The 26,519-nt window shown below is 46.7% G+C and overlaps 1 protein-coding gene across 3 annotated transcripts in view; it reads left to right on the forward strand.

The window, feature by feature from the left end:
* The window catches only part of LOC138503948 (lamin tail domain-containing protein 2-like), a 510,184-nt gene that overhangs the window by 289,779 nt on the left and 193,886 nt on the right, over positions 1-26,519 (forward strand). For all 3 annotated transcript variants that reach the window (XM_069624071.1, XM_069624070.1, XM_069624069.1), the window contains exon 6: positions 10,078-10,197. In XM_069624071.1, the coding sequence (XP_069480172.1) occupies positions 10,078-10,197 (120 nt within the window). The remainder of the gene's footprint in view (positions 1-10,077; positions 10,198-26,519) is intronic.

Genomic DNA, 26,519 nt, shown 5'->3' on the forward strand with positions numbered 1-26,519 from the left:
GATAGTTTCTGACAGGCCCTTGCCTCTGCGTAGCCGGGGAGGAGGGTGATAATATTATCAGGTGTGCTTGACGTATGACCGGTCCACCTCCAGCCCGACTGGCCCTTCGTTGTCACTGGCCGGTGTGGAAATCTCCCGCTTCCCCCATGGTACAACCCACCACTGTCGGTCTTCTATTTTGGCTTTTCCAGCTGCAGTTTGCTCCATAACTGTCTACATTTGAAAATCAAAAACCCTGAGATGTATGCCCCGACCACAGTCACAACAGACACCGCCCGTTTGCACACCGCCCCGCCCACCTGTCAAAAAGGTAAACTCGGCTGTTGTAGTCGTCGTCAGAAACACGTTTGCAGTTTGCACTTTAGAGTGGAATGCAATAAATGTGAATGTCCAAGGGCATGCATAACCACCCAAATTGCATAAGACGAATGGCATACGCCTTCCATAAAAGCAACACACACACACAAAACCAAGAGAGGATATTTTCTTCAAATAATGCTTTTGAAAACGTTAACATGTGTGCATGTTTTAAACTCCAAGAAGCAATACAAAGGTTTTCCCTGGAACTTGCAGCACCGACATTGGACATTTCACCTTTAGTTGTTTATTTTTCATGAGGTTATATAGTGCGGTGGTGTCCAGCCTGCAAACCGGATGGCTGTGGTCTAAGCCCTGAGGTCGGCTAATTCATGAATTCAAAGAGGACCTTCAAGGTTTCTCATTTTAGCGGGTGGGGGGGGCTAGTCCACCCTCTGAAAAAAGTGGGTGAACTCCGTCCACCCGCGCGTACCCTCAACTTGAGCCCTAGCAAACTGGCCAAAAAGAATGGAAGCTGAAAAAATAGGAATACTGCTTTCAATCCGTCATTATTTTGGCCAGTTTGCCTTATAGTCCCCTTTCAATTTAGGGTGACTAAAACATAAGGCAAACTGGCCAAAAAGAATAAAAGTTTAAGCAAAATAAACGCGGTAATAATGCATTTGCGCCGTTTCCGGGTCCTATCCAATTCTTCATCCGATTGGCTCCAAAAGACCGCTGCCGGTAGCCAATCGAATGGAGGATTGGACGGGACCCGGAGACTCCGGGATCTTCCCCGGAGACCCATCTGAAAACTCTGGAGGTTAGGCAGGTATGGCTTACTCAGAAAACGACAAGACAAATCCAGCTACCCAGCTCACAAGCGGGCGCGCGCAAATGATAGCCTCCACCAATCAGAGGTAAGCCTCATTTCAGGTAGATGAGACATTGCACGGCAGCCCTATTGCTTCTACGGTGCAAGAAGACCTCACTAATGAGGGGCCCACAGCTTCGACAAAGGGTTCTGTATGTTTCTGGGTGGGGGGACTCTCAGGAGCCTCCTGACCATATTTTGCGTGTACCCCCTTACTCTTGTGTTGCTCATCTGGCAGAGGGATTTAGGGAGCAAACCCTAACAGATTATCGCTGTTCAGAGTGCAATGCCGCTTGAGCAAGCGCAGGGCCTCATCACGAGTTCCGCTATATGGTCAAAAAGTGGTCGTAATTCCGTTACTTTACGCAAAAGACCCTAACATGATTTCCAAGGTGCTGCGTAGTCTTGCATCCAGGGGTCAAGTCCTAAAAATTAAAGTGGGGGTACTCATCAACAAACGCACTGGGATGCGACGTCGGCCGAAATTAGCATATCAAGGTGAAATATGCACATTTCATTAAATTGGCTTTGCATAACCACCCAAATTGCACAGGACGAATGTCATTTGCCTTTCATAAAATCGACACACACACAAAACCAGCAGAGGATATTTTCTTCTAATAGTGTTTTTGAAAATGTTAACAGCTGTGCATGTTTTAAACTCAAAGAACCAATACAAATAGTTTTTCCTGGGACTTGCAGTACAGAAATGCAACATTTCACTTTTAGTTATTTATTATTTTTCATCAGGTAGTATAGTGCAGTGGGGAAGTGTCCGGCCTACAAAACTGATGACTGTGGTTTGATCCCCAAAGTCGTCTTTAATTCATAAATTCAAAGAGGACATTCAGTGTTTCAGCTTGGGGGGGGGGGCTGAGTCCACCCTCTGAATAAAGTGGGGGGAATCCGTCCCCCGCATGAACCCTCAACTTGAGCCCTGCTTGCATCATCCTTCTGTACTCATTCTGTTACTGACATTTTTTGAATGGTTGTGAAATTACTGCCTCTTTTACAGCACTGCCAAATTCCGAGTTCGGAAGTAATGCAAAAAGCTGGAGGTGAATCCTCCAATTTACCTCCAATGCTGGCTTTATTTACCTCCAATGGTGGGTTTATTGTGTGGAATTACTGCCCCAACAATGAGAATTTACACCATGCCACCACTCGTAAACGCATGCCAAGGACTCGAGTGGTTTTAACGGTAAACGAGTGTGGTGGTAACGCGGCATATTTACCGCCAAACTTGTAACGAAGACCTAACTGTGGAAATGTAAAAATGTATGTTTGAATTAGAAAACGTGCTTTGAAGATAGGCATGACATGTGCATACTGTGGCCCTGCTGAGCCTGGCCAATCCCTGCATTCTATGATCTGTCAAATGTCTGAATGGATTGGGCAGGAAGAGGGAAACATCATTACGGAATAAGCGCCGGTAACCATGGAGACCATGTACAGTCTTTGTGTTAAAAGCAGGTGGCAATGTGCAGATTTGTCCAGCAGTCCTAATCAGATGTCATCTGCTCTCAGGTGCTCGACCGTTCCATCTTTCTATGGTGCAATACCGCTCCGCGATCATCTGCACACAACAGGCTCCCCTACGGGATTCATAGATTTCCCCGCAGAATCAACACACATACTACACAAGTGTGGCTGGGATAAATATTTTTACTGCAGATTAAAATTGTTGTTTCTATCTGTTTTTGTGTACTCCCAGTTTTAGTGGAGTTTTTAGATATGTTTCTGTAGTGAATAATAAAAACAAAAAGGCTTGTGCACGCAAGAGTAAAGCTGGGGACTAGGTTTACATGTATTGTTTTCTAAGACACAAACAGCAGCACAGTTGCCTTGTATCGCAGCAAGTGGAAAGGGGGGGAGGTGAAATATACGGGGGTAAAGGCAAGGGGGAGGCCTGAACCGTTGAAGCCTCCGAAAATTCTGGAACTTTTAAGTGCAGGGAAGGGGGTGGAGGGGAAGCACAGCTAAGTGCATAGGTAAGTGCAGGAATATAGCCCTGGCGCTAAAGGCAGATAAGGGCAATAGACCCAAAGGGTGTGGTAGTGGGTGCAGCAGGCAGTACAGTGCCTTCCACTGCTAGAGTTACTGAGATTAGAACCGTATTTATTTTTTTTCCATTTAAAATGCATGCTAAGCCCCAGAGCATCAAGGCAATGTTACAGAACCAGTTAGTATTAACAGAAATGACTAGATTGTGAACTTCATACGAGACAGTGAAACTAACACAATTGTGTTCTAGTTACGTATCGTGATTTATGTCTTTGATCTGACGCTCTTTTCATCATGTTAAAAACTATCTTAGTAGATGATTGCAGTTTATGCCAAACATAAGACCACTATATCAAGCGGGATCTTTCCTCTAATGTAAGACACTGGGTACCATTGGTTCATGAGATCAACCCCCTCAATAGGACCAATAATTATAAATTGTGAAGAAATGCTCAAGTTTCTGACCTCCTTGGCCCACAACGTTTTTTAACATCACGATCAAGTTTTGGTTTCATCATGCCAAAATTATCTCAGTAGATGATTGCAGCTTATGACATATACAAGACCACTATATCAAGGAGGATTTTCCCACAAATGTATGGTATTACCTTTTGTTTATGAGATCAAACCCCACTATATGATCAATAATGATAAATTATGAGGAAAGGCTTTAGTTTTGACCTCCCCGCCGAAAAACTTCTTTACAAAAACTACGATCTAGTTCTGTTTTTCTAAAAATGTTCAATTTACAAGTAAACGTGTTTTTTAGAACTTAATACATCCGAGAGTTATTCAGAATTTATCATAAAAATAAAAATAAGGGCATACACCCGCATCTTCTCGCTTGATTATGAGACCGTGATCACAAAACAATCCGTACTCCGCACTTTGTTTACATGGGTGACATCATGCACGCACGTAACGTGATGACGTCACACTCATTACGCTATAAATACGGCCATTTTGAATGCATAATATCCATCCAGGGTTGCATTAGCCCACGGAGCCGACCAACACTTGATATCAGGAAAGGAACTCCACAAGAGACCAGTAAGTACTCTTTAGCAACTTGTTTTCTGACTCATTCTAATTACTTAAGCAGGACTCATGCGCTCTAACCCAGGTTTTTTTTTATTCCCAGGTATTTTGGAGCTCGAACTGCTAGACCGGTGTAACTAAAAACAGGGACATTAATTATACCACGCTATTTCGGCAGACTATTCTTAAGCTTTAGGCACAACAAGCCCCCTTTATCCTTTTGGAAATATACCGCCTAGTAAGTATTTTTTTCATTAGGAACCTAATGTTCTTATTCTCATTATCCGTATGGATCACTTCCTCTCTACCAAATAATTGATATCATTTAGAAACACATTTTTTGTTCATACAACATTAAGATTTTTTACAGTCTTCACTGCCTAGGAAGCTTTAATCATATCAATACTAGGAACCTTATATGAAATAATACTAAATATCCTTGGGGATTACCTTTATTCCACCATATGAATGTTTTGGATACACTGAACCTTACTTACTAATTAATAGTAGACTCTGAATTGTTTTAATCTATTTACGCAGGTTAGATTAATATGCCCTAGAGACTACTGGAGAATTTATGAACAAAACCATTCCCCTTCTAATATCATGGAAGGAAGAAGGTCCTTCTGCCCTACTTTTTATGAATAAGAAACAGGGTAAGCACTCTCTAATTATTATCACCTCTAGGTTTCACACCTCTTCTATAGGATAACAATGAGTGTAGAAAAACAAATCTCCATTGGAATTTTTCTCAAATGGGAATAACATCACTTATTCATTGAGCCCATTTACCATTGTTAAACAGCAATAAACAACGGATATGAGGGAATATCAGGTATAAAGAGATAAAGTCAGAATCCTTCCTTCCCTTTTTTTGACACCAATTTACCTCATCCTATTGTGTATGATTTGGACATGTGGTCCTTTATTCTCTCACAGGATGACAATCTTGATCAAACTTTGATGATGTCAATATTAAGTTACCTTCCTTCTTGAGCAACAAATATTAGAAATGTTGTAAAACAATGAAGTCTGTATTCTGTATCTAATCTCGAATATTGTTTAATTTTCTTTACCATATTTAAAGTTTGATTTACATAACACAGCCCCTGAAGAAGAGAATCATTCTCGAAACTCATTTGGCAATTTTGTTTGGACCATTAAATCCTGAACAAACTAAAGAACAAGTTATAAGTTGTTTTTTGTACATAAGTGTAAAATGAAAAAGTTATTGGTAGTATACCTAATGATCAAACTATGTTATACCTAAATTCTCCCTCAAGAAATATTATGTCAAAATGTTTATTTATGAATTAGAGTGAATCTCTAACTACATATTCTCAAATACTTGGCTATATAGCCCCAGACAGTGTGCAGGGGACGGGAGTTCCCTAACAAGGAACTTTTCTTGTTCTCACAGAACCAGTTACACACAGGAAATGTCAAGAAGGAATCCATACACTTGGGAAAACCACGGCGGTCTAAGGTGAACAGACACGTTTTCAGGGCTCTTCTGCAGGCCCAGTACGGTTGCTCAGCTCTCAAGGCGGGCGGCAGAGTGTTCCATTGGTTAGCTGCCACGGTGGAGAAGCTTGAGCCTCCTCCTCTGGCTCATTTGATTTTGGGCTGGACCAACCGGTGTGCATGAGCCGCTCTCAACGGCCTGGAAGAGTGTGCTTTTGTGATTTTCTGAGCCAAGTAGGGAGGCACTGAGTTGAAGAAGCATCAGTGGGTAATGGAAAGAGTTTTGGAAATGCTTCATTCTTGAATCGGTAGCCAGTGGACATCTTTTCTTGCTGACGAGATGTGTTCTCGTTTTGGAATAATGAGTGCTTTTTGGAATAATGAGTGCTACACAGAGGTGTTCTGGATCACCTGCACCTTGAAGATATTATGTGACGAGGTGCTCCCAAACAGAGCATTACAGTAATCGAGCCTAGACCCGATGATGGCTCGGGCAATAGTGGGGCAGCTGTTTGTGGACAAGAAGGGTCTGGGTGCTTTAATCAGCTTTGTTGTGTAGGCAATGGCATTCACCTGGCGCGTTAGTGAGTGGGTGGCATCTAAGTTGACATCCAAGGTCTTCACTGGGGAGGAGATCGGGATCTGCACGTCGTCAATGTTGAAGGAGGCATATTGAGAACTGAGCTTCTCAATCACCCCTGGGGGTCCTACCAGCAGGATCTCTGTTTTTTCATCATTAAGGCAGAGGCGGTGTGTGGCCATACAGTCCTGACCTGTCATGTAGACCATGTTTAAGGTGTTCAGGTCTTCAGTGTAGTTACCATAGAGGAGAAAGAGGATTTGGGTGTCGTCGGCATAGTTGGTGTAAGATATGCTGATGGAGTTTATTAAATCTAATAGGGGTTTGTTGACTACACTGTAGAAGGTCGGGGATACACAGGGCCCTTGTGGCACATCATACGAGATGGGTGCTGGGAGAGCGCAGGCAGTCTCAGAAAACAATCTGATTGTTCTGTTCTCTAGAAAGGATGCAAGCCAAGTCATGGCTTCTGGTGAGAAACCTGCAGCAGAGGTGCGGTAGTGACATGAAATTTTGTGATCTACTAAGTCAGATGTAGCTGAGAGATCCAAGCAGGAGAAGGAAAGGCTTCCCTCCATCTCTGATATCGGCAACCTAGTTCTTCATATCCAACAGGGCCGATTCGATTCCATGGCCTGGCTGGAAGCCAGACTGGTGTATTCCAAAGATGTGTTTAGTTTCCAGGTACTGCTGGATTGGGAGTTAGCCTGCTCTGTCTACAATTATCAGTAGGAAACGGACTGTTGCGATCGGCCAGACGTTGTTAGGGACTGATGGGTCCAAGGTTTTTTTAATCAGTGGGAGTACCCAGGCTTACTTAAGACTGGTAGGGACTAGGCTTTAGGAGAGGGAGGCATTGATAAATCTGGTGATGAATGGGACCAAGGTTTCAAAGCAGTCCTTGATTAGGGAAGCTGAGCAAATGTCACTTTTACACCCCGATGGCTTTAGGTTCTTAGGGATGGCTGCGGCTTCAGTTTCCGAAACCTTGCAGAAGCGAAACAGCTGGTAGTCGGTGGCCTCTAGTGGTGTGACGTGTGGGGCCTGTTGTTGCAGGGTTTTGAGTAAGGATTGTTTGAAGAGTAAGGATTTTCTTGTGTAGAGAGTCCATTTTGAAAAACATGGCATTTTCAATGTACATGCACCACGCCTCGTCTTTCGTAATAGTAGGAGAGGGGTGGCATGGGTTTCCAGCTCCCTAAATATTGAAAATATCTCTTGGGCGTTGGATTTGTTGTTGGCATTTCTGGAATTGTAGGATGTGGATTTTGGTAGGATGATGGCTTGTTTATATTGCTTGGAGGCTGCCAAGAATAACACTTGTGGGTGTCTGAGGGAGCCTTTTTCCAGTTTGATTCTGCCTGCTAGTTTTTGCTCTAAGCTCTTGGAGGTCAGAGGTAAACCAGGTGTTGATGTAACCACAGGGTTTGGCTTTGCGGGGTAGTAGCGGGGCAATGGTGTCCACCGCTGCTGTCAGTGTCCTCACATAAATGTCAGCTGGTGTACTGGGGTCATTAGAGTCGATGTATTTTGTCTGGAGAGACGTCAGAAGGGGCACAATACAGTCTTTGGTGAGTTTACGGGAGTTGCAGGTCCAAGTGGGTGCAGAGCGGGAGAGGCACAGGTGGTGTGCATGGTGGACGTTGTCATGAATGACACAATGTGGTGATCAGAGCAGAGACATGGGGTGTTAGAACAGATAGCTACCTGGCAGTTGAGGTCAGCTATCCAGTCTAGGGTACGACCTTTTGCATAGGTAGGGCCACTGACAAGATGTTCAAGGCCTAAGGCACTGAGTGAGTTGACCACTGAGGCCGTGGTAAGATCAGATGGGTCATTGAGGCCCAGGTTAAAGTCCCTTAAGAGGGTCGTTTTCACGGCAGGCTTCATGTTGGAGCCTGAGGTGTGCAGGAGGTCCTCCCTGAATGTGGAGAGCCGTGCCGATGGGCGATAGACCACATGGTAGGATATGGAGTATGTAGACGAAGTTGTGAATTTGACAGATAGAAAGTCGGAGTTGTGCTCCATTGCAATGTTGGTTTGTCTTATAGGAAGGGAGTCTGTTGTGATCAGTGCGACAACTACGCCTCTGGAATCAGCTCTATCACATCTAAATATAGTAAATCCTTTGGGAATTGCTAGGGACAGGGTTAGGCCGGAGGCTGCATGTAGCCAGGTTTCAGTAATGGCAAGTACGTCTGCGTCCAGTGTCGTAATGAGGTTGTTGATGTCTAGGACATGCGCAGGAAGGGATCTAACATTAACCAGTGCCCCTTTTAGAGGTGTCGGCATCGATTTGGAAAGTTTCCTGGTGGGTGGATGTGGTGGGGGTATCAGATGTGGCAGTCTCCCTGTTTGAGGGTTGGCTGGCTTCAGTATCCTGGTTGGAATGAGATGCAGTGCTTTGGGCAGGGTAGCTATCCCTCTTGCTCACAGTTGTGGGCTGTCTGCTGAAGACATGCTTGCTGGTGGTGGTCTGCTTAAGGCCAACGAGGGGTATGCGGCAGATGGGGATCGTGCTGGGGTTTGTGCCTGAATGCTCTCTTGGGCGGGCATTTCCTCTTGCCCTTGTTCGGGGCTGTGAGATGGGGGGCAGGCAGCGGGTTCTCACTGGAACAGCCTGCCATTTCTGAATGCAGTAGAAGAGGGGCGTGTTGTGGGGCAGTCCCCGTTAAATGCTTCCTGTGGACTGCAGTAAGTCATAGCGCTAGAGGGGCAGCCTAGCATGGTGGTCGCGTGAGGTGCCAGATTGGGAAAATATAGGGCTTGTACGGGGTTGCTTGGTTGGCAGCTGTGAGTTTGAGGAGGCAGGTAGTTACTGGATCTAGGCCTTCGCCAGAGTGGGGTGCCGGTTTTCAAACTCCTGTCCATGCACGTTTGTGAAGTTTGGGATTGTGCCTGGGCAGCATGTGCTCCATGGTACTAGCAGGGCGGGCCAGGGGGTGTATTAGATGCTGCATTCAGGGTAGTATGCAGGCAGATGGGTAGGGATGGAGCTGTCAGGTTAATGCAAGGCTCAGTTAGGCGGACGGATGGGAGGAAGATACTTGGCGAGGGGAGCTGGACCGCAGCGGCGCAAGTAAGGCTGATAGGTATGCAGACAGCAGAGGCCGGCATGTATATCAAGATAGAATCATTAGATGTGTAAAGAGGTACTGGCTTACCTTCACCATGGGGGAAGATGTTAGCTACAGCACACTCAATGTGTGTGTCTCTGCAGCTCGTGCGGTCTTGGCAGAGAGCAGCAGAGAGTGAATGAGGCCTTGAGTACAGGCCTTCAGGCCTACAAGGCAAGAAGCAATGACCCCACAGTTCTAGCTTACCAAGGACCACCATTATCATCTAAGTCAATGGCCCAAGACGAACAGGCATGAGATCAGCACAGACACAGCGGCAGTGTGCCCAGAGACTTCCGAATGCCAGTAAGGACGAGAGCCAGCATCTTCAGTGGGCATCAAATGAAAGCTTGAAAAGGGGAGTCTTCGGCCTGTCGGGTCGTGTGCCGTGAGCAGGTAGAAAATGGGCAAGCCAGGTGTGCCTGTCCATCCTTATCTGCTATCAAATTCTCATCTAGGGATACCATCAGGGGAGCAATAGTATTGAGTAGGAACAGGTAAATCTGGAGGCCGTGTACTGCTTGCCTGTGTTTGTAGTTGCTTTCCAGTGAGCTCTCTGCTTAGGAATGCCTTTATCCAGCGGGTCACGTGCTGTGCCAAGTATGAAAGATTAACTGAAAGAAGCCAGGAAGTGAGTTCCAAATACCTGCGTCATTCGCTGCCCGCGCCCTGTGTTTACATCCGTCTTTGCGTTTGCATTTCAGATCTGGGCCTCAGCCAACGAGGTCCCCTGTGAGTCACCCACCGAGCTGCACTGGAAGGAACAGCTGCACTTCAAGACTGGTCCAGACTGCACCACCCTCCTCACCAGGCCCAGCGGACAGGTGAGATGTTGGCGCAAAGGAGTTATTTTCCTCAAAAATCAACCTGATGTTCAGCTTGACGATCTCAGTGGGATGGGCCAAGGTGTGTCTGGAATAAAGTGTGTAAAGAAGTGACTCAGCGGCATTATGCATTTACCGCAGGGGCCTGCAAGCTTTGGCTCTCCGGATGTTCTGTGCTACAACTCCCATCATCCCTAGACACCATAGTCCAGCGGTATTCAAACTGTGGGTCGCGACCCCCAGGGGTCCGCAAGTGCATCCCTGGGGGGCCCTGAGAGCTCAACATGAAATATGTAAAAAAAAAAAATCTTTTTTTTTTTTGATTGGAAGAAATGGGCAGGGGTGGATCACATGGTCGGGCTGAAGCATGAAACTGTCTCAGGCAACAATGAAAAAGTGGGCCGCAGTTGTAAATGGATATTCATTCATTTAGTCACAGACTGGGCCTCATTACAACTATGACGGTACAGTAACAACGGTGACGGTAAGCTACCGGCACCATTGCTACAGTACCGCCATAGTACGAGTTATGCTCGCGGGTGCCTGACAGCCCTCCAGGTCTGACCTAGCAGGCCGGGCGGCACCCGCGAGCACAGCTCGTTGGATGCACCGGCACCATTATTAACGGTGCCGGTGCATCCGAGCTCCCCATTCCCATTGAGCCATATAGGGCTCAAATGGGAATGGGGATCTACCGGTACCGGCACCCGCGAAAGAGCAATTATCAGGTCTGCCTAACTCGGCATGACCCAGTAATTGCCCATTCGCGGGTGCTGCACCCGTATGCAACTCCGGCAGCAGCCGTGCCGGGTTTTATTGGCACAGCTACCGCCAGGGTTGTAATGAGGCCCACTGTTTCAATAGTACCCAAGGGGGTGCTTTGTGTTAAAATGTAAGTAAATTGTGATATATTCAGCAACAGTGGTCAAAATTACTAACTGCATAGTTAAGTAACTCATCAAACTGGTCCACATTGGCCAAAATGATGGCCCATTTTGACTGGCCCATATTAGCACTTTACATTTTTGGTACAGGCATTGCCCTATAAGGCCAGTCCGAGCCTGGCAGCTCATTCATAATGGTGAGGGGGCGCCCACCCAGTGGCCTCTCACCCATTATGAAGGAACTAAGGAGCCAGCCCAGTGAAACAGTGAGCACTCCCTCAGTTGCTTTTTCCAGCTGACTGAGTGCTCCTGGGCTGGCTGAAATGTCAAAGGGAAACACTTTTTCCCTTTGACAGTTCAGTTTAGTTCCCCAGCCGCACATGCTCACTGAGCCATGCAAGTGCTGAGGCGTTTTGCTTCGCCAGCATTGCATTGCTCATTGGAAATGCTGGCTGGGGCACTGCATGGCTGTATGTCCGAGGGGGAGCTCCTGCGCCTCCTCCCACATACGGACACAGCAGCCTGGAGCAGGGCGTTTCAGCACCCACACGCAGGCCAATGCAGAAGGTACGTTTTTGTTCTTTGTTTTTATTTAAACATGTGTATGGATGCGTGTATGCTTATGTTATGAGTGAGTGTATGGTGATGGATGCTCGTGTGAATGATAGAGTGATTGCTGTATGAATGTGCAGCGCCTTGCATACACACATAATCATGTTGATTGTGTTAGGTCCAGTGGGGCCCTGGGGACAGGGATGGTATCTTTTTACTGGACATCTATCATAGATGTCCAGTAAAAAATGTCATGCCTGCCCCCTGGGCCCCACAGCACCAATTGCAACCTGTTTGGCTATTTACCCATTTTTTGTTAAAAGAATGCTCTACAATGCAACATTTTAACCCATTATTTAAAAAAAATTCACAGGGGGAAACCCCCCCGAACTCCCCCTTTATTGGTTCGGGCTCTCTCACTATGCTCGTCGCTATGGCATTTTTGGGGGAAATAGTTATGCCCCTCCACTTAAAAAAAATCAGCAGCCACCACTGACCCTCAGACTGTGTTGGGAACGGGATGGGTGGAACCCAGGGACTTTGGTGGGAGCACAATAGGCGGGAACCATGGGATAGTGGTGGGAGCAGAGTGGGAAGAGCCCAGGGTGTGTGATGGGGTGGGGAGAGACCACTGACTGGGTAGGAGTGGGATGAGGGAGCCCAGCGACTGTGATGGGAGCAGGTGACGGCGCGCAATACATACTTTCTATTTGGCATTTCTGGGGGTTCCCGACCTGCTTAATTTTGCTCAGGGGGGCCCCGGACAAAAAAGTTTGAAGACCACTGCCATAGTCAATGGTGGGAATCATGGAAGTCCTGGCCTAAAACATTTGACTAGCGGCAGGTTGTAGACCCTCGTACTAGAGGGTCTCTGCTGGACCGCTGTGGCAGCTTTGAATGTCAGTTCACTCAGCCCCTCGTGTGTGCAAGGCTCATAAAAGGAGTACCGTTTAGATGGGTAACAGTGAGCATTTATTATATGCAAAAGCGCCAAGATACCCCTGGTGGTGAAAAGTATATTGACAGATACACCTTGTATGTCCATTTCAAGTTAACGCTTCGTTAGGGTGTTTGCTGCTTCTAAGCCTAGTGTGTACACACAAATATTTAGAACACACTATACCCTCAACAAATATTCACACAAACCTGCTGCCACTGGTTGATGACTCACTTGCTGTTAAATCAGGGCCCTTTGTGCTCTCTGAACAGATGAACTTTTAGAGGGTTATAGAGGAACCAATCCTCATTTTTGTTGCACTAAAATGAGGATCAGAAATTGAGGCCCTCCAAATGAGTCACATGGGAGCTAGGCACTGTGGCAGTGCACCCTATGCAATGCCCACAACTAGTATCACACTAAGAACATGCCATGCCATTTACATGATGTGCCACTCGGCAAACATGTGTTTCCATGTTCTCCCAATGTGCACGTCTTGACATTAGCAAGATCCCAAATGAGTTCTTCAGCGCATTCTGCAATTGTCCATGCCGCGTCCCTTAATGTGCCAATCTCTGGTAGTTTCCAATTCAACGTGCCCAATGCCAGCAGCTGGCAGGGTCATAACTCTGGCTGGCAACGTCATTGCGAGGGTCCTGCAGCATGGACAAGCTGGAGCAGCAGGAACCTGCTGTAAGGGCATTGGATGAACTTTTTAAAGGTGTCCTAAAACCTCAGACTTCATTTGACTTGAGATTGATGTATTTCTGGACTGCAGTATTTACACGTTCTAGATGTGATGCTACACTAAGAGCATAACTGCCCGGGTGTCCCTCATATTCCACTCACCCCACACTGCTATGTGCATATGTCCAAAGCTCCCAATGTGCCAGTAAGCACACTCTGACATGTAATGGTCGCATGATTAAGGCCAGTTATAGTGCCTAGTTTGAACACTTTTCAGTTTTCTGTGATGTCCTAATTGGCCCAGGTTGGCAAATATCACTTAGCAATTGCATATGTGCCAGTGGCCAACTATCCGTACTTTCCAAGTTTGCATAACGTGCTACCTTTAGCCCAAGTATTGCATGATTACGCTCAGAGCATTATTTTAGTAAAATACCAGGCTGCTGCTGCTGCTGCTGCTGCTGGAAGGGCCACGTGGTCACTGTGCGGTGACGTGGTGTGTTGGCGCCGCTCGTAATGGGCGCCAGTTCTACGTCTTCGTGGCTGCTTTAAAGACGGATGTGTCGCAGGCCAGGAGACGCAATGGCGACAAGTGGATCACCCTGTGTTCCCTCCACCCCGGCTCAGGCTGTGATGTGTGCTCCGCTGCTGTCAGCCAATAAACATGGGGGGCTGCGGTACACGTAGATGCTCCACAGAAACGTTCGAAGTCACAGGACACCAGATGTGATATGATAGCTTATTTATAACACGCTTAATACCCAAAGGTTTCGAAGCACCGACCCGGGGATCGAACCTGTGTTGCTTAGCGTCGTCTTGCTTCCAAGGCGACGCGTTGCCCCTGAACTATCCTCCCGAGACTCTTGAAGCTATACATTCAAAACATTTCAGAGCAATTACCTGAATTGTTACCCCACTGGGCATGTATCACCCGATAAGGGCGAGTGAGAGTGGTCCTCTGCAAGGATGGATCAGTCTCACCAGCAGTCTTACTTTACAGATGAAACACAAATAACCCTGCTACAAATCCTGTGCAGAAGCTCGCATTCTCTGGTAGAAATGCTTGGAATTGATCATCACCACCGCGCACTGCCCGCTGCCCATCTGAGAGCAGGACACCGGCGGTTACCTTCATGTTGCTGCTGTAATTTCCATAGCATTGTCAGCCCACACTTGTGCCCTCCCGCAACCCATTGCCTGACCCTATTTGATGATCCTCCCCACCGGCGCGCCGCACCTCCCCAACCCAGGTATCCCTTTACCTCCTGCAAATAAAGAGCCAAGACCAGTTGATAAGGTGGGAAAGTAAAATTGCGGCAGCACACTTTATTAAGCAGGAATTATCTTACAGGTGTTCCATTTCTCCCCCAGTGCTTCAGGATTCTGCTCTGTGCATGCTTTCTTAAACCCTCCTACATCCTGATCGGATGGACACCCAGCTTCTGGCTACATCCCTCCCTCAGTCTACTTATCCATCCCTCTCACCCCCTTGGCCACATTTTTCTTCTTTTCTGTTTCCCCTTTCATTCTAGCCATTCTGCCTGTCAGCATAGCCCCCTGTGTATCCCCCTTGTTTGCATCCCAGATCTTCGCATGCTTGTGTTTCTGTTCTCAAGCCATCCCCCCTAGCCGGGGTATTGCACCACACCCGACAACTTGTCTCCCTTGCTGTCCCCTTCTGATTCCGCCCAATCCAAACCCCTTTGCTTCCTTCTTCCCAACCGCCCCTCCCGACTACTTGTCCTACCCCATTGGAACCTTTCTAGCCATTACCTCTCACCGACCTGGTCTAAAAACTCTTCTCTGTTCATAATCCTGGATAGAGCAGTTTACCTGCAGATCCAGGATTACTTAGAATCTAATAACATACTCGGCCTGAGACAATCAGGCTTCAGACTAAGGCATGGAACCGAAACGGCACTGATAGATTTGAAAACTCAAATTGAAGTCCTAAAAGATAATGGCAAGTTGGCCCCCCTCCTACTGCTCGACTTATCAGCGGCATTTGATTTTGTCAATCACCAAATGCTTTGCAACCATCTTAAATCCGCAGCTCATTTGTCGGTCAAAGCCACCTCTTGGATTAGCTCCTTCTTGGCGAATGGATCAATGAGGGTCTTTTCCCATTCGGCCTTGGCTGAACCGTCACCAGTTCTGCTTGGATTCCCCCAAGCATCATGTGCATCGCCAACAATTTACAATGTGTTTACGAAGCCCCTTTTTGATATTCTTGACCATTTGGGTGCCACCTACACAAATTATGCAGATGACACCCAAATACTCATCCCCATCACTGGAGACCTCAAAGCAGATTCCAAAGTTTTGAATGATATCTATCTGATCATCCAGGCCTAGATGGCCCAACACGGGCTCTGTCTGAACGACGATAAAACAGAGCTACTACTCCTTGGGTCTCAACTCAGACTCATTAAATTGGATTCTGTTTTTGACTCATTCATCATCGATGGCAACACCATTTAGGTATCTAACAGCACTAAAACGCTTGGTATATACTTAGATTCTACGCTGTCTCTAACTAGACAAACTAGCGCCATAATCTCCTCCACAGCCTACACATGCAAACTCATCACCACCTGTCGACCATTCTTTACCACTGCCAATTGCACCACCTTAGCTAGAACCCATGTACTGTCAAAACTCGACTACTGCAACACGCTCTGTCTAGGGACCAGCCAATGGAATATAAACAAACTACAAGTAACACAAAATAACGCCATTAGGGCAGCTCTGAACATCCCCAGAAACCATCATATCTCGGATACCAGAATCCGCTTACACTGGCTTTCTGTCTCCCAAAGAATCGCATTTAAATCATTGTCACTCATGCATAAATGCCTCGCCAAGCAGGCACCGAAATACCTATCTAACCTATTCACATGTGTGATCGACCCCATAGAGCGGCCCAAGCACACTGCCTCCTGTTACCGAGGTTCAAGCTTCAGAAAGCGGGGGGCAGCAGCTTCCCGGTGCTTGCCGCAAGGCTCTGGAACCCTCTACCTAGCCCACTCAGAACTGAACCCTCCTTCCATGCCTTCAGAAGTAAAGTCAAAACTTGGCTGGTAGCGCAGGACCACCACGTACATGCCTTACTAGCATTTGCTGTGCACCTTGGTAATGCTAATGTATATATCATCTGTATTTCACTGCCTATGGAATATGCAATGCTTATGTAAGATGTAATACCTTTTGTGATAGTGTGTAATATATGTAAATGCTCTGTCTTTGTAACACTGTAAATATATGTAACTGTAACCCTCCTAAGAAATGCGCCCAGATGCCCCCGGGCCCGGCGCTATACAAATAAATAAAATACAAATACAAATTCTCAACATCCAAGTGTTTCCCCCCTCATCCTTCTCCCCAAATCTGCCAAAACTACTTACCATTCCACCCCCTCAGAGCCCGCATCTCTTGCTTCCCAATGTACCAATCATCCCCTTGAGCATTCCTGTCTGCATGTTCCTATCCCAACCTTTCGGAGGGTTTGCCTGCTACATCTCTCCCTTCTCCCTTCCCCCTCAGAGCCTTCCTCTGTTTACCACCCCCCGTTCAGCATCTCTTTTGTTCTCCGTCTTATTTTCTACTCTTTTCCCCCTCTTGACTCATGATTACTGACCCATTCCATTCTCCTTCCTGATCTACGCATCTCAATTTATTTTTCCTGTAGTATTTCATCAACGCGCCCTTGTTTCTTCCCAATTCTTGTTGTGATTTGTGACATGGTATTGTTCTTTTCTCCTCCCCATCATGTTGGTGTTGGAAAGACTTCCAAACCCCCTATCCCTACCCTTTACTTAAAGGGCTCCCCAGGGGTCTTGCGCCAGGGGCTCGGAATTATAAGCTTGGGTCTGAGCAGTACCCTTGCGGTTCCTATCAGTGCTTTCCCAAAGGGATACACCCTGTAAGATCCACGGGGCAAACATGAAAGAGATGAAGAACACAAAATGTAAAATACTTGATAAAAGCTGCCCCTAATAGCTTGGGCGGGTGAAATGGAGCCCCGTCCAAAGAGGGCGACCCTGCCCCAAGCAAGGACTTAAGTACTGCTCCTCCGGACTGTCCCTCCTCTTCCTGCCCTCTGCTATGCATCACTTCCCCTTGCCCCCGATTGGTTGTTCCCCCTAGTCATGCCTCTTCCCATTCTTGATTGGTTGGGCCGCAGTGGGAGTCACTGCTAAAGGTGGCGCCCACTAACTGCCGACCACACCTGGCAATGGCAATCATGCAACAGTTAAGGAGGGGATGCTATTTTCAGTTGCAAAAAAGTTGTGGGGAAGAACTCCTTACATCACCCCTTATAATTACACTCAGTGGCTGGAGACGTGTTCGGCTGTAAGGAAAATTGTAGACTCCCTGATGAAGAAACTGCTATCGAAGAATAAGACTCTGACACGTCAGAAGAAGTATTTAACTTTTGACTGAAACTACTTCAGTTCTACCAAAATCCAACAAATGGCTGACTCTGGACCAGCATTTCTGGAGACTGAACGGTCCACCTCACTACAGGAGACAGATATGTGACTGGCTGTGACAGCGTAGGTACGATTGTAAAAAGAAATAGTTCCCAACACAAGAAAAGTGTCCCTCATTCGCAAACCTCATTTCGTAACTCTACGCAACAAACTCTTTGACCAGTCTCTGAGGACACCGTTTTTAAGGGAAATGTGTGAGAAACAGTTTCTTTTAAAGCACATTCAATAAATGGTCTTTTTCAAAAAGAAAAGACGAAAACCTGTCTGATTGCGCCCTCAGCACGATGATTTGTTGACAATAAATGAAAAGAGGAATCCAAATAGTGTTATTTGTTCAGAGTTTTTTTTATGAGTTTTCAAAGTTGTCATATGCCCTTTAATAGATGCCCTCGACACGTGTTTCACTGTCTTTAGTATTCAGACAGTTCATCAGGAGGGAATAGAGAGCGTTTTGGTGGCTCAAAAAACAAAAAAGCCTGTTCTTGGTTTACAAAATGTACAATTAAATCTGAAAATAAAGAAAGGTTAACAGTTATTGCTGCATTGCTTACTAATGTATTGCAGATACTTGCTTTGTACGTTTCTAAGACATTTTCCTTGAAACCAGTGCATTTAATTTTAGCAGAATGGTGCTCTAAATGCCATCAATTTTAAAGATGTTGTGTGTCATGACAAATCGTTTTTGTGAATGACTCCTAGTAATATTAATACTATAGGTGCATGGTACGGTAAAAAGGCACTCACTTTTGGGATATTCTGTGGCGAGAATATGTTTTGAAGAATGGCTTATTAAAGCGTTTTGGAATTTTCCCCCGCTTTCTCTCTAGTTTTCTTTTTTGAAAATCACTGTAGAGTAGAGCAAAGAGAAATAAAACGCTGTGATATTGTGATCCGTTTTTGTTTTATACATTCGTTTTATAACTAACATTTAGGTTTTAAATATTGTCGTTTTAAGCTTATATAGTTGACCTCTGGTTGGGCTTACCTTTTATAATTGCAGAAACGATACAGATCTGTTTTCAGAAAGAAGAGCCTTTCCGGTGCGGGATCTGCCGGCCTGATAACCTGCGTTCGGCTCTGTTTGTTGACGTATTAAATGTTTGTTGGGAATCGCGGTCACGTGACAGTGGTTGTCACGTGACCGCAATTCCTCCATCGTGGATTGGGACCAATACCTAATCCCCCACACTAGCATGAGATGGGGGTTTAGATTCTATAAAAGACAAGGAGGCGAGTTTTATGCATAACAATCTTTACTCTGAACCACAGCAGCAAAGAATGAAAAACTTTGTAAAAACGAAATTTTTTCCAATAACACAACATAAGAACAATACAAAGGGAAACATCCCATTCCAACATGGCGGGCAGGTCATGCCCCGGAGGTAGCCAATGGGTTGCGAGCCAGTCCCATAAAGGTCCATTCCTCTATCAACTCCTCCTCTTTCTGTCGCTGATGTTTTTCCACACGACCATCGGACATTTTCTCCATGTAAAACGAAGAACAAACTCCCATGAGAACGTCAGAACGAAATCCTTCTGCCACTTGGAGCTGGACCTTCCGCTTCTGCTTGAGCCGCAGCCATCAACCGAAAGCTGAAACAACAATCAAACACCAGTAAGGGTGGGCGGGTGGGATAATACTCGCCTCCTTGTCTTTTATAGAACCTAAACCCCCATCTCACGCGGTTGTATACGAATTGTTCGTTTTACAACTGCTCGAATGACAATTGACCTTTTTACAATTGACCGAATTATGAAGGTCAATTGTACCATATATGTGGGGGGAAACCCCCCACAATCCCCCACCCAACGCCAAACCCCCCAAAACCCATATATATATATATATATATATATATATATATATATATATATATATATATATATATATATATATATATATTCGGTCAATTGTGAAAAGGTCAATTGTGACCCTTTAAATTTGGTCAATTGTTCATTTGAACAATTGTAGACGAACAATTTGGGTAATACCTCTCACGCTAGTGTGGGGGATTAGGTATTCTATGGCAAGACAGGAGGCTCATATTATGCAAGTTCAAAGCCCTTGCATTACATTCACAGCTACATGAGCAATACGTTTATAGTAAAACGTCTTAAAAGTTGATTCCCTTGACCAGTCAGTGCTTTAAAAATCTGTTCCAAACTACCCCCCAGAAAGGCTGCTTTAGAGGCCATAGTGCCTCAGACTGAGTGGGGTCCAAAAGAGGCTGTGTCAACCCCCGCCTCCCGCATAATCCATTTGATCCATCTGGCTAAAGTAGAAGGGGACACTGGCTTATGGGGTTTCCTGTAGGAAATCAGCAGCTGAGAAGTATTGGGAGGCCTAAAAGCTTCAGTTTTTATCTCAAAACACTTCAAACAGTTGACCACACATAATTTATCATCTTCAGGAAAAGCTGGATAGGATATAGAGGAAGTCATGCATTTAGTCCTCCGTGAGATAAAGAAAGTAACCCCTTGAGGGGTGAACAACTTATTATCCACATCCAGAGCTCTGATATCAGAGACCCTTTTAATAGACACCAGACATAGTAACATAGCAAGCTTGGCAAATAACTGTTGCAGGGACAAATCGTCATTAGGTGGCCAAGACCTGAAGAGCTGCAGTACCATATTAACATCCCAAAGAACCGAATACTTTGGTTTTGGTGGAACCTTAATCCGAATAGATTTTAGGGCCCTTCGCACCAAAAAGTGCCTACCCACTGGCTCCCCTTTAACCAAAAGGTGACCAGCTGAAATAGCTGAACGAAACCCATTAACAGTCCTGTAGGCTTTCCCCTCTTTAAACAACTCTACTAGAAAATTAACCACTTCTAAAGGAGGGGCAGAAACAGGATTGAGGTGCCTAGCCACACACCAGCTAACCCAGTGGTTCCATGCTGAGGAATACCCGGATTTAGTAGAGGGCGCCCAGGAGTCCCTGATGACCGACATAGAGTCTTGCGAAAGTCCTCTGAAGCACCAGGAAGAGCTGAAATCTTCCAAGCCATAAGGGCAAGGTTTCCCTGCAGGACTAACTCGTGAGGGAGACCTCCCGGATCCACCAGCAACTGGGGATCGAACGGGAGAAGACGGGGAAAATCTATTGCCAATTCCAGAAGGGCCAGGAACTAAACCTGAGAGGGCCAAAAAGGGGTAACCAGAACCAGAGACACCGCTTGTCTGCGAACTTGGACCAGAACCCGAGCTATCATGGCAAAGGGAGGAAAGGCATATCCCAACTGACCCGACCAGTCCTGTAGGAAAGCATCGGTGGCTAGAGCTAACGGATCCGGTCTCCAACTGTAAAACTTGGGAACTTGACAATTTAGCCTCGAGGCAAACAAGTTTATCTTCAGGGGACCCCAGAGGGACGCTATGCGGGCAAAAAGAGACCTGTTCGACATCCAGTCGCTCCTGTCTTGCAGGTGCCTGGAGTTCCAATCTGCAATCTCGTTGCTGACTCCTGGGAGGTATTCTGCTTTCAATAGAATATCCCTGTCGAGGCAAAAATGCCAAAACTCTCTTGCCAGATCCGCCAGGACTTTGGACCTCGTACCCCCCAGGTGATTGATGTATCTTACCGCAGAGATGTTGTCCATGCGGAGGAGAACACAACAATTCCCCTGATCTTTGAGGAGACTCCGAACAGCAAAGGACCCCGCTAACAACTCTAGACAATTGATATGTAGTTGTTTCTCTGACTCCGACCATTTCCCCCCCTGTGGAAATTTGACCCAATCTGGCTCCCCAACCCGCTCTGCTTGCATCTGACTCCAGAACGACGTCCGGAGATGGCCCAAAGATCGCCTTGCCATTCCAGGCCTCCATGTTCCTGAGCCACCACAGGAGCTCCAATCTGGCCTCTGGAGGCAAGTCCAGCATCTGGGAATAAGAGAGACACTTGTGCAAATGTTTGGCTTTTAGGCGCTGAAGCGCTCTGTAATGTAAGGGAGCAGGGAAAATAGCTTGAATGGATGCTGACAGCATCCCCACAACCCTGGCTAATTGCCTGAGCGAGATCCTCCCTCGCCTGAGGAGTAGGCGAATCTCCTTCTTTATTTTGGACAGTCTGCTGACTGGGAGAAGAAGGATGCAAAGCTTTGAATCTGTATTGAAGCCCAGAAATTGGATACATTCCGTAGGCTTCAATATGGATTTTTTGACATTTATCACAAAACCTAGATCTTGTAAGAGGGTCACAGAAAACTTCAGATGGGAACACAGAGTTTGATAATTCTGGGCCAGCAAAAGCATATCGTCCAGATAAATTATGATCCGAATCCCCCTGGACCTGTGGAGAGCCATCACAGGCCGCATGAGCTTGGTGAAACACCATGGGGCTGAGGACAGACCAAACGGAAGGGATGCAAACTGCCACCTCAGACCCCCCCACTGAAACTGAAGAAACTCCTAATGAGGGGGAAAGACGGAACCACTAGGTAAGCGACCTTGCGGTCTAATTTGACCATCCAGTCTCCCGGGAGAAGGGAATTCCTTCCATCTTGAAGTGGTGATATACCACAAAAGAGTAGACGGCTTTCAGATTTATTACTGGGCGAAACCCCTGGTCCGGTTTCGGGACTAGAAAAATGGTATTCAGAAACTGAGAGGCCCGGTAAGAGGCCGGGACTACCGCCCCTTTGGAGATGAGATCCCTTACTTCCACATCTATGAGGGATTGTTTGACTTCGTCGAACACCAAAGGAAGAAGAAAGGACAACTGTCAAGGAGGGGCATAAAATTCTATCTGATACCCTTGAACAGTCTGCAACACCCAAGGATCCGAAGTTATGGACTCCCACTGTGGAAGAAACCTGGCTAGCCTGCCACCTAGACTTTTGAGGGAAAAAACGTTTAACACCTGAGAAAGTACCTGATGGCCCTCTTGATCTTCCGGCGCCTCTGCCGGCACGTTCTCTCCAACTCGAGTTTTGTTGAGGGTAGAACTGGGCATGTGCTCCTCCAGCAGAGGAGGGATTGTATGCGCCACGGGGCGCGAACTGGCGGGGACGGGAGGAGCCCTGGGTAAAGCGGCCGGAGGAGTGGGCCCTACCTCGTCCAGCCTTGTTAAAAACCTTTGGGGCAAAAACCTTTTTTATATTAGCCTGCGCCTTGTCCAGCGCCGTAAAAGTGTGAACATATGCTGAACAATCTTTCAAGAAAGAGTCCCCAAACAAATTACCTTGCGGTGACGGGCCCGCTTCCCTTTCTGACATGTCCGCCAGTTTGGAATCCAACCTCATTAATAATGATTTTCTCCGCTCTCTACATATGGAGGCATTAGCGTTGCCGAGCAGGCACACCGTTCGTTGGATCCACCCCCTTAATGTGTTAACATCCACCGGGGTATCCGAGGACGCCGCCTCTTCTGCCATTTCAAAAATCTGCGTGACTGGACCCAGGATATCCAACAGCCTGTCTTGGCAACTACGCCACGCTTTATCGACCCCCTTCTTGGGGTCTTTCCCTTTCTGGGATAGAAAAGCCGCCATAGATTGCTCTATTTCTGGCACTAGATCCACCTTGTCGGCAAGCATAGGTCTGGGGCATTCTGACCGTAACTTATTACGTTCCTCTTTGGGCAAAGGGCGCCTGATCCAGAACTTGAGAAAAGAGGAAACCTCCTCAGAGGGCTGCCACTCAGCTGACCTGGGGTGTTGAATCAGGGCCGGATCAAAGAACGGAACTCCGTTAGCATCAAGCAGGGGCGCCTCCTGAGGGGCCACTGAGGTCACCTTCCTTTTCTGCCTCTTAGGGGGTGAATCAGAATCATCTAAACTCTCTGTGGATGAGACATTAATAGGGGGCGCCACCGGCGCGAAAGGCCAGGGGGTGGAAGAGATAGGTTGACGGGACTCTTCCCAACCACGCTTCAGCGCTCTCTTAGGGGAAGCTATATGTGAAATGGCCAGGGAGGGACTGAGTTGTCCCTGGATATGCTTAGTTTTGGCCGTACACTTTTTAGGGGCCTGGGCTGTAATAGATGGGGTAGCATCTTGGGAGGGGTGGAAATCCGCAATGTGGGTAATTAGCCTGTCAAAGGCCGACGCCAAGGTGTTATTCAAACCCGTTAAGGCCGAGTCCAGAGAGGACTGAATAGCATGAGCCACTGAAGGCTGGGCATGTCCGGCTTGATCCCCCATATTTCCTCCCAACTTGTCACTTTTTTTGGCAGTGCGCACTTGAGTGCTGGCATCCACAGATGAGGGAAGCACCCCCTTATCCATGACAGCACGTCACAATTTGACTTAGTAAAATATATATATATAGACTTGTATCAACCAACAGCAGGTTCAATGCTGTAACAACAGCAGCTGAGCAGGCAGAACCTTTCGATTCCCGAGAGTACAAACCCCTTTAGGGAAGGCCTTCAAGGCCGTTAACAGGCAGCACCTGTAGTGCAATAGACAATCACGCGAGCAGCGTGGAGGGCGATAAGCAGCAATTTTAAAATAAACACTCTGTAAACATATAATAATTGCGGATAAATAAATGGAAAAAGTATGACATAAATGAAGGCGGAGAAGGCTGGAACCGCCAATCTTGTGTAAAGGAAGCAGCACGTGTACCGCGTGTGCTAGAAAAGCCTTCAAAACTCCCCGCAGCCCTGACAGGGCGCGCGTGTCAAAGAACGTAGAAACGTTTGCAGAAATAACAATGCAACAAATACAGTAAGAAAGAAAGGAGCACGACGCCCTCCTGCTGTACGCGCAGTCTTGAGGAAAACACCCACACCTCAGGAGGCGAACGCGGGCTAAATTAAACAAACGCTCCGCTTGCCTGCCTGAACAATAGTGAAACACAATCACACTTAGTATATTATGTAAAGAAAACATGTTCTCCTCGAACGCGGTTTCTAGCAAACTAGTAACCAAAGATTACAAAGTAACACTTCCAAACACAGGCTAAGAAAAAACCGGAGGTGTAACTTAGCTGTGGGTCAGCAGCAAAGAAAGAGGAGGAGTTGATAGAGGAATGGACCTTTATGGGACTGGCTCGCAGCCCATTGGCTACCTCCGGGGCATGACCTGTCCGCCATGTTGGAATGGGATGTTTCCCTTTGTATTGTTCTTATGTTGTGTTATTGGAAAAAAATTCGTTTTTAGAAAGTTTTTCATTCTTTGCTGCTGTGGTTCAGAGTAAAGATTGTTATGCATAATATGAGCCTCCTGTCTTGCCATAGAATTCATTTCTTTTGTTGAAGTTTTGCCCATTCTTTTTTTTTAGAATGGTGGTAATAATTATGCTCGGTTTTATCGGTAATTATTATTTATAATTATATTAACTTTCGTATGTTTTATTGCCCTTATTGACTAATTATTTTGAATTATGAGTGCCTTTATCGGTCGGGAACAGCAATGCACAACACATCAATACATCTTGTTGGGTTCTATGTTCCTTACCTTGGTTCTAGTTTAGAGTTGTGTATGCTTGAGTGGGTTCTGTCTGTTGGCTGCGTCAGTTGTCTCTCGCAGCATCCCGCTGCGCCCTACAGTTCCACTAAACTCTTTACCCGCCTTACCTGGTTTTGCCCATCTTTTAGTTGGCGGACTAGCTGGTCTTGTTGAGGGAGCAGACAGAGGGACCTGTGGAGCCCACACCCCTTTGGTGTTGGCACTAGGGCATTTGTGCGACAAGCAGCAGTGCTGTACTGCTGTGATGTCGGTCCGTGTGTCCTGTGTGGAAGATCGGAGCACCACAGTCTTCATGAGCTTTGCTGGTGCGGTTGGGGCAGGATGCCCCAGCGAGCGACGAATAAGCCTGGAGAGCTGCTGCAGCATCAGTGCCGTGTACGGTAGCTGGCAGGCCACTAAGGATCCCGGCAGGCTAGCGATATCGTCCCGGCTTTCGACACGGCTGTGTACAAGTCCCGTTGCCTCTCAGAGGAGGTGTGCCGTGTGCGTGCAATTTGTGAGTTAGAGGAAAGAACACAAACCATCGAGGGACGCACGCCTCTGTGCGTCTCTTAGTAACAGGACGCAGCCACTCCAGGAACGACTGCTCGGCGGCTGTTTACTTTGCCAGCATTACCCAAGCCAAGAGGTGAAGGGAATTTTCAAATGTCCAATCAAGGTATTTCTGACTTGTTCAAGTGAGAATTTCCTCTTAATTTGACCTGTATACTTTAGCCAACGGTGGATTCTGTTGTTGGTGTGTCATAGTGGACTCTGACTTAACTTTGGTTGTGGCAAGCCATGGCAGCTGCAGGGATTCCCCCACACCCACCTTTTTTAGCAGAACCTAAGACCCCTCCTAACAGATGGGAAAAATGGAGGAAGATGCTCGATACCTATTTAGTTGTAATGGATGGTGACAAATTCGCCCCAGCCAGGAAGCAAGCAATGCCACTCCATAATCTTGGTGCTGAGGGGTGCAGCGTTTATGCTGGGTTGCCGGAGTTGCTGGGCGTTGGGTCTGGGGTTCTGGATGTTTTTGCTATGGCAGCGAGGAAGCTCCATGAACATTTTGAAACAAAGAAAAATGTGAGCTATTTGAGCAGCATAAGTTCTTCCAAACACATCAGGAACCTATGGCACCTGTAGAGAGCTATGTAGCGGTGCTTAGAAAATTATGTCACACGTGTGAATTTGGGCCTGTGACGGCTTCACTGATTAGAGATCAGCTTGTGAGATGCACCAACAATGTTAAAGTGCAGGAAAAACTCTTGGCCATAGATCTCACTTTGGAATAAGCCGTGGAGTTAACAAGGAGTATGGAGCAGACCACCCATTACATGTAGGAAAGAAAAGCAGTGCAGCGAGATGT

This window comes from Ambystoma mexicanum, chromosome 11, assembly GCF_040938575.1.
Source record: "Ambystoma mexicanum isolate Mex_15411 chromosome 11, UKY_AmexF1_1, whole genome shotgun sequence".
Classification (NCBI taxonomy): domain Eukaryota; kingdom Metazoa; phylum Chordata; class Amphibia; order Caudata; family Ambystomatidae; genus Ambystoma; species Ambystoma mexicanum.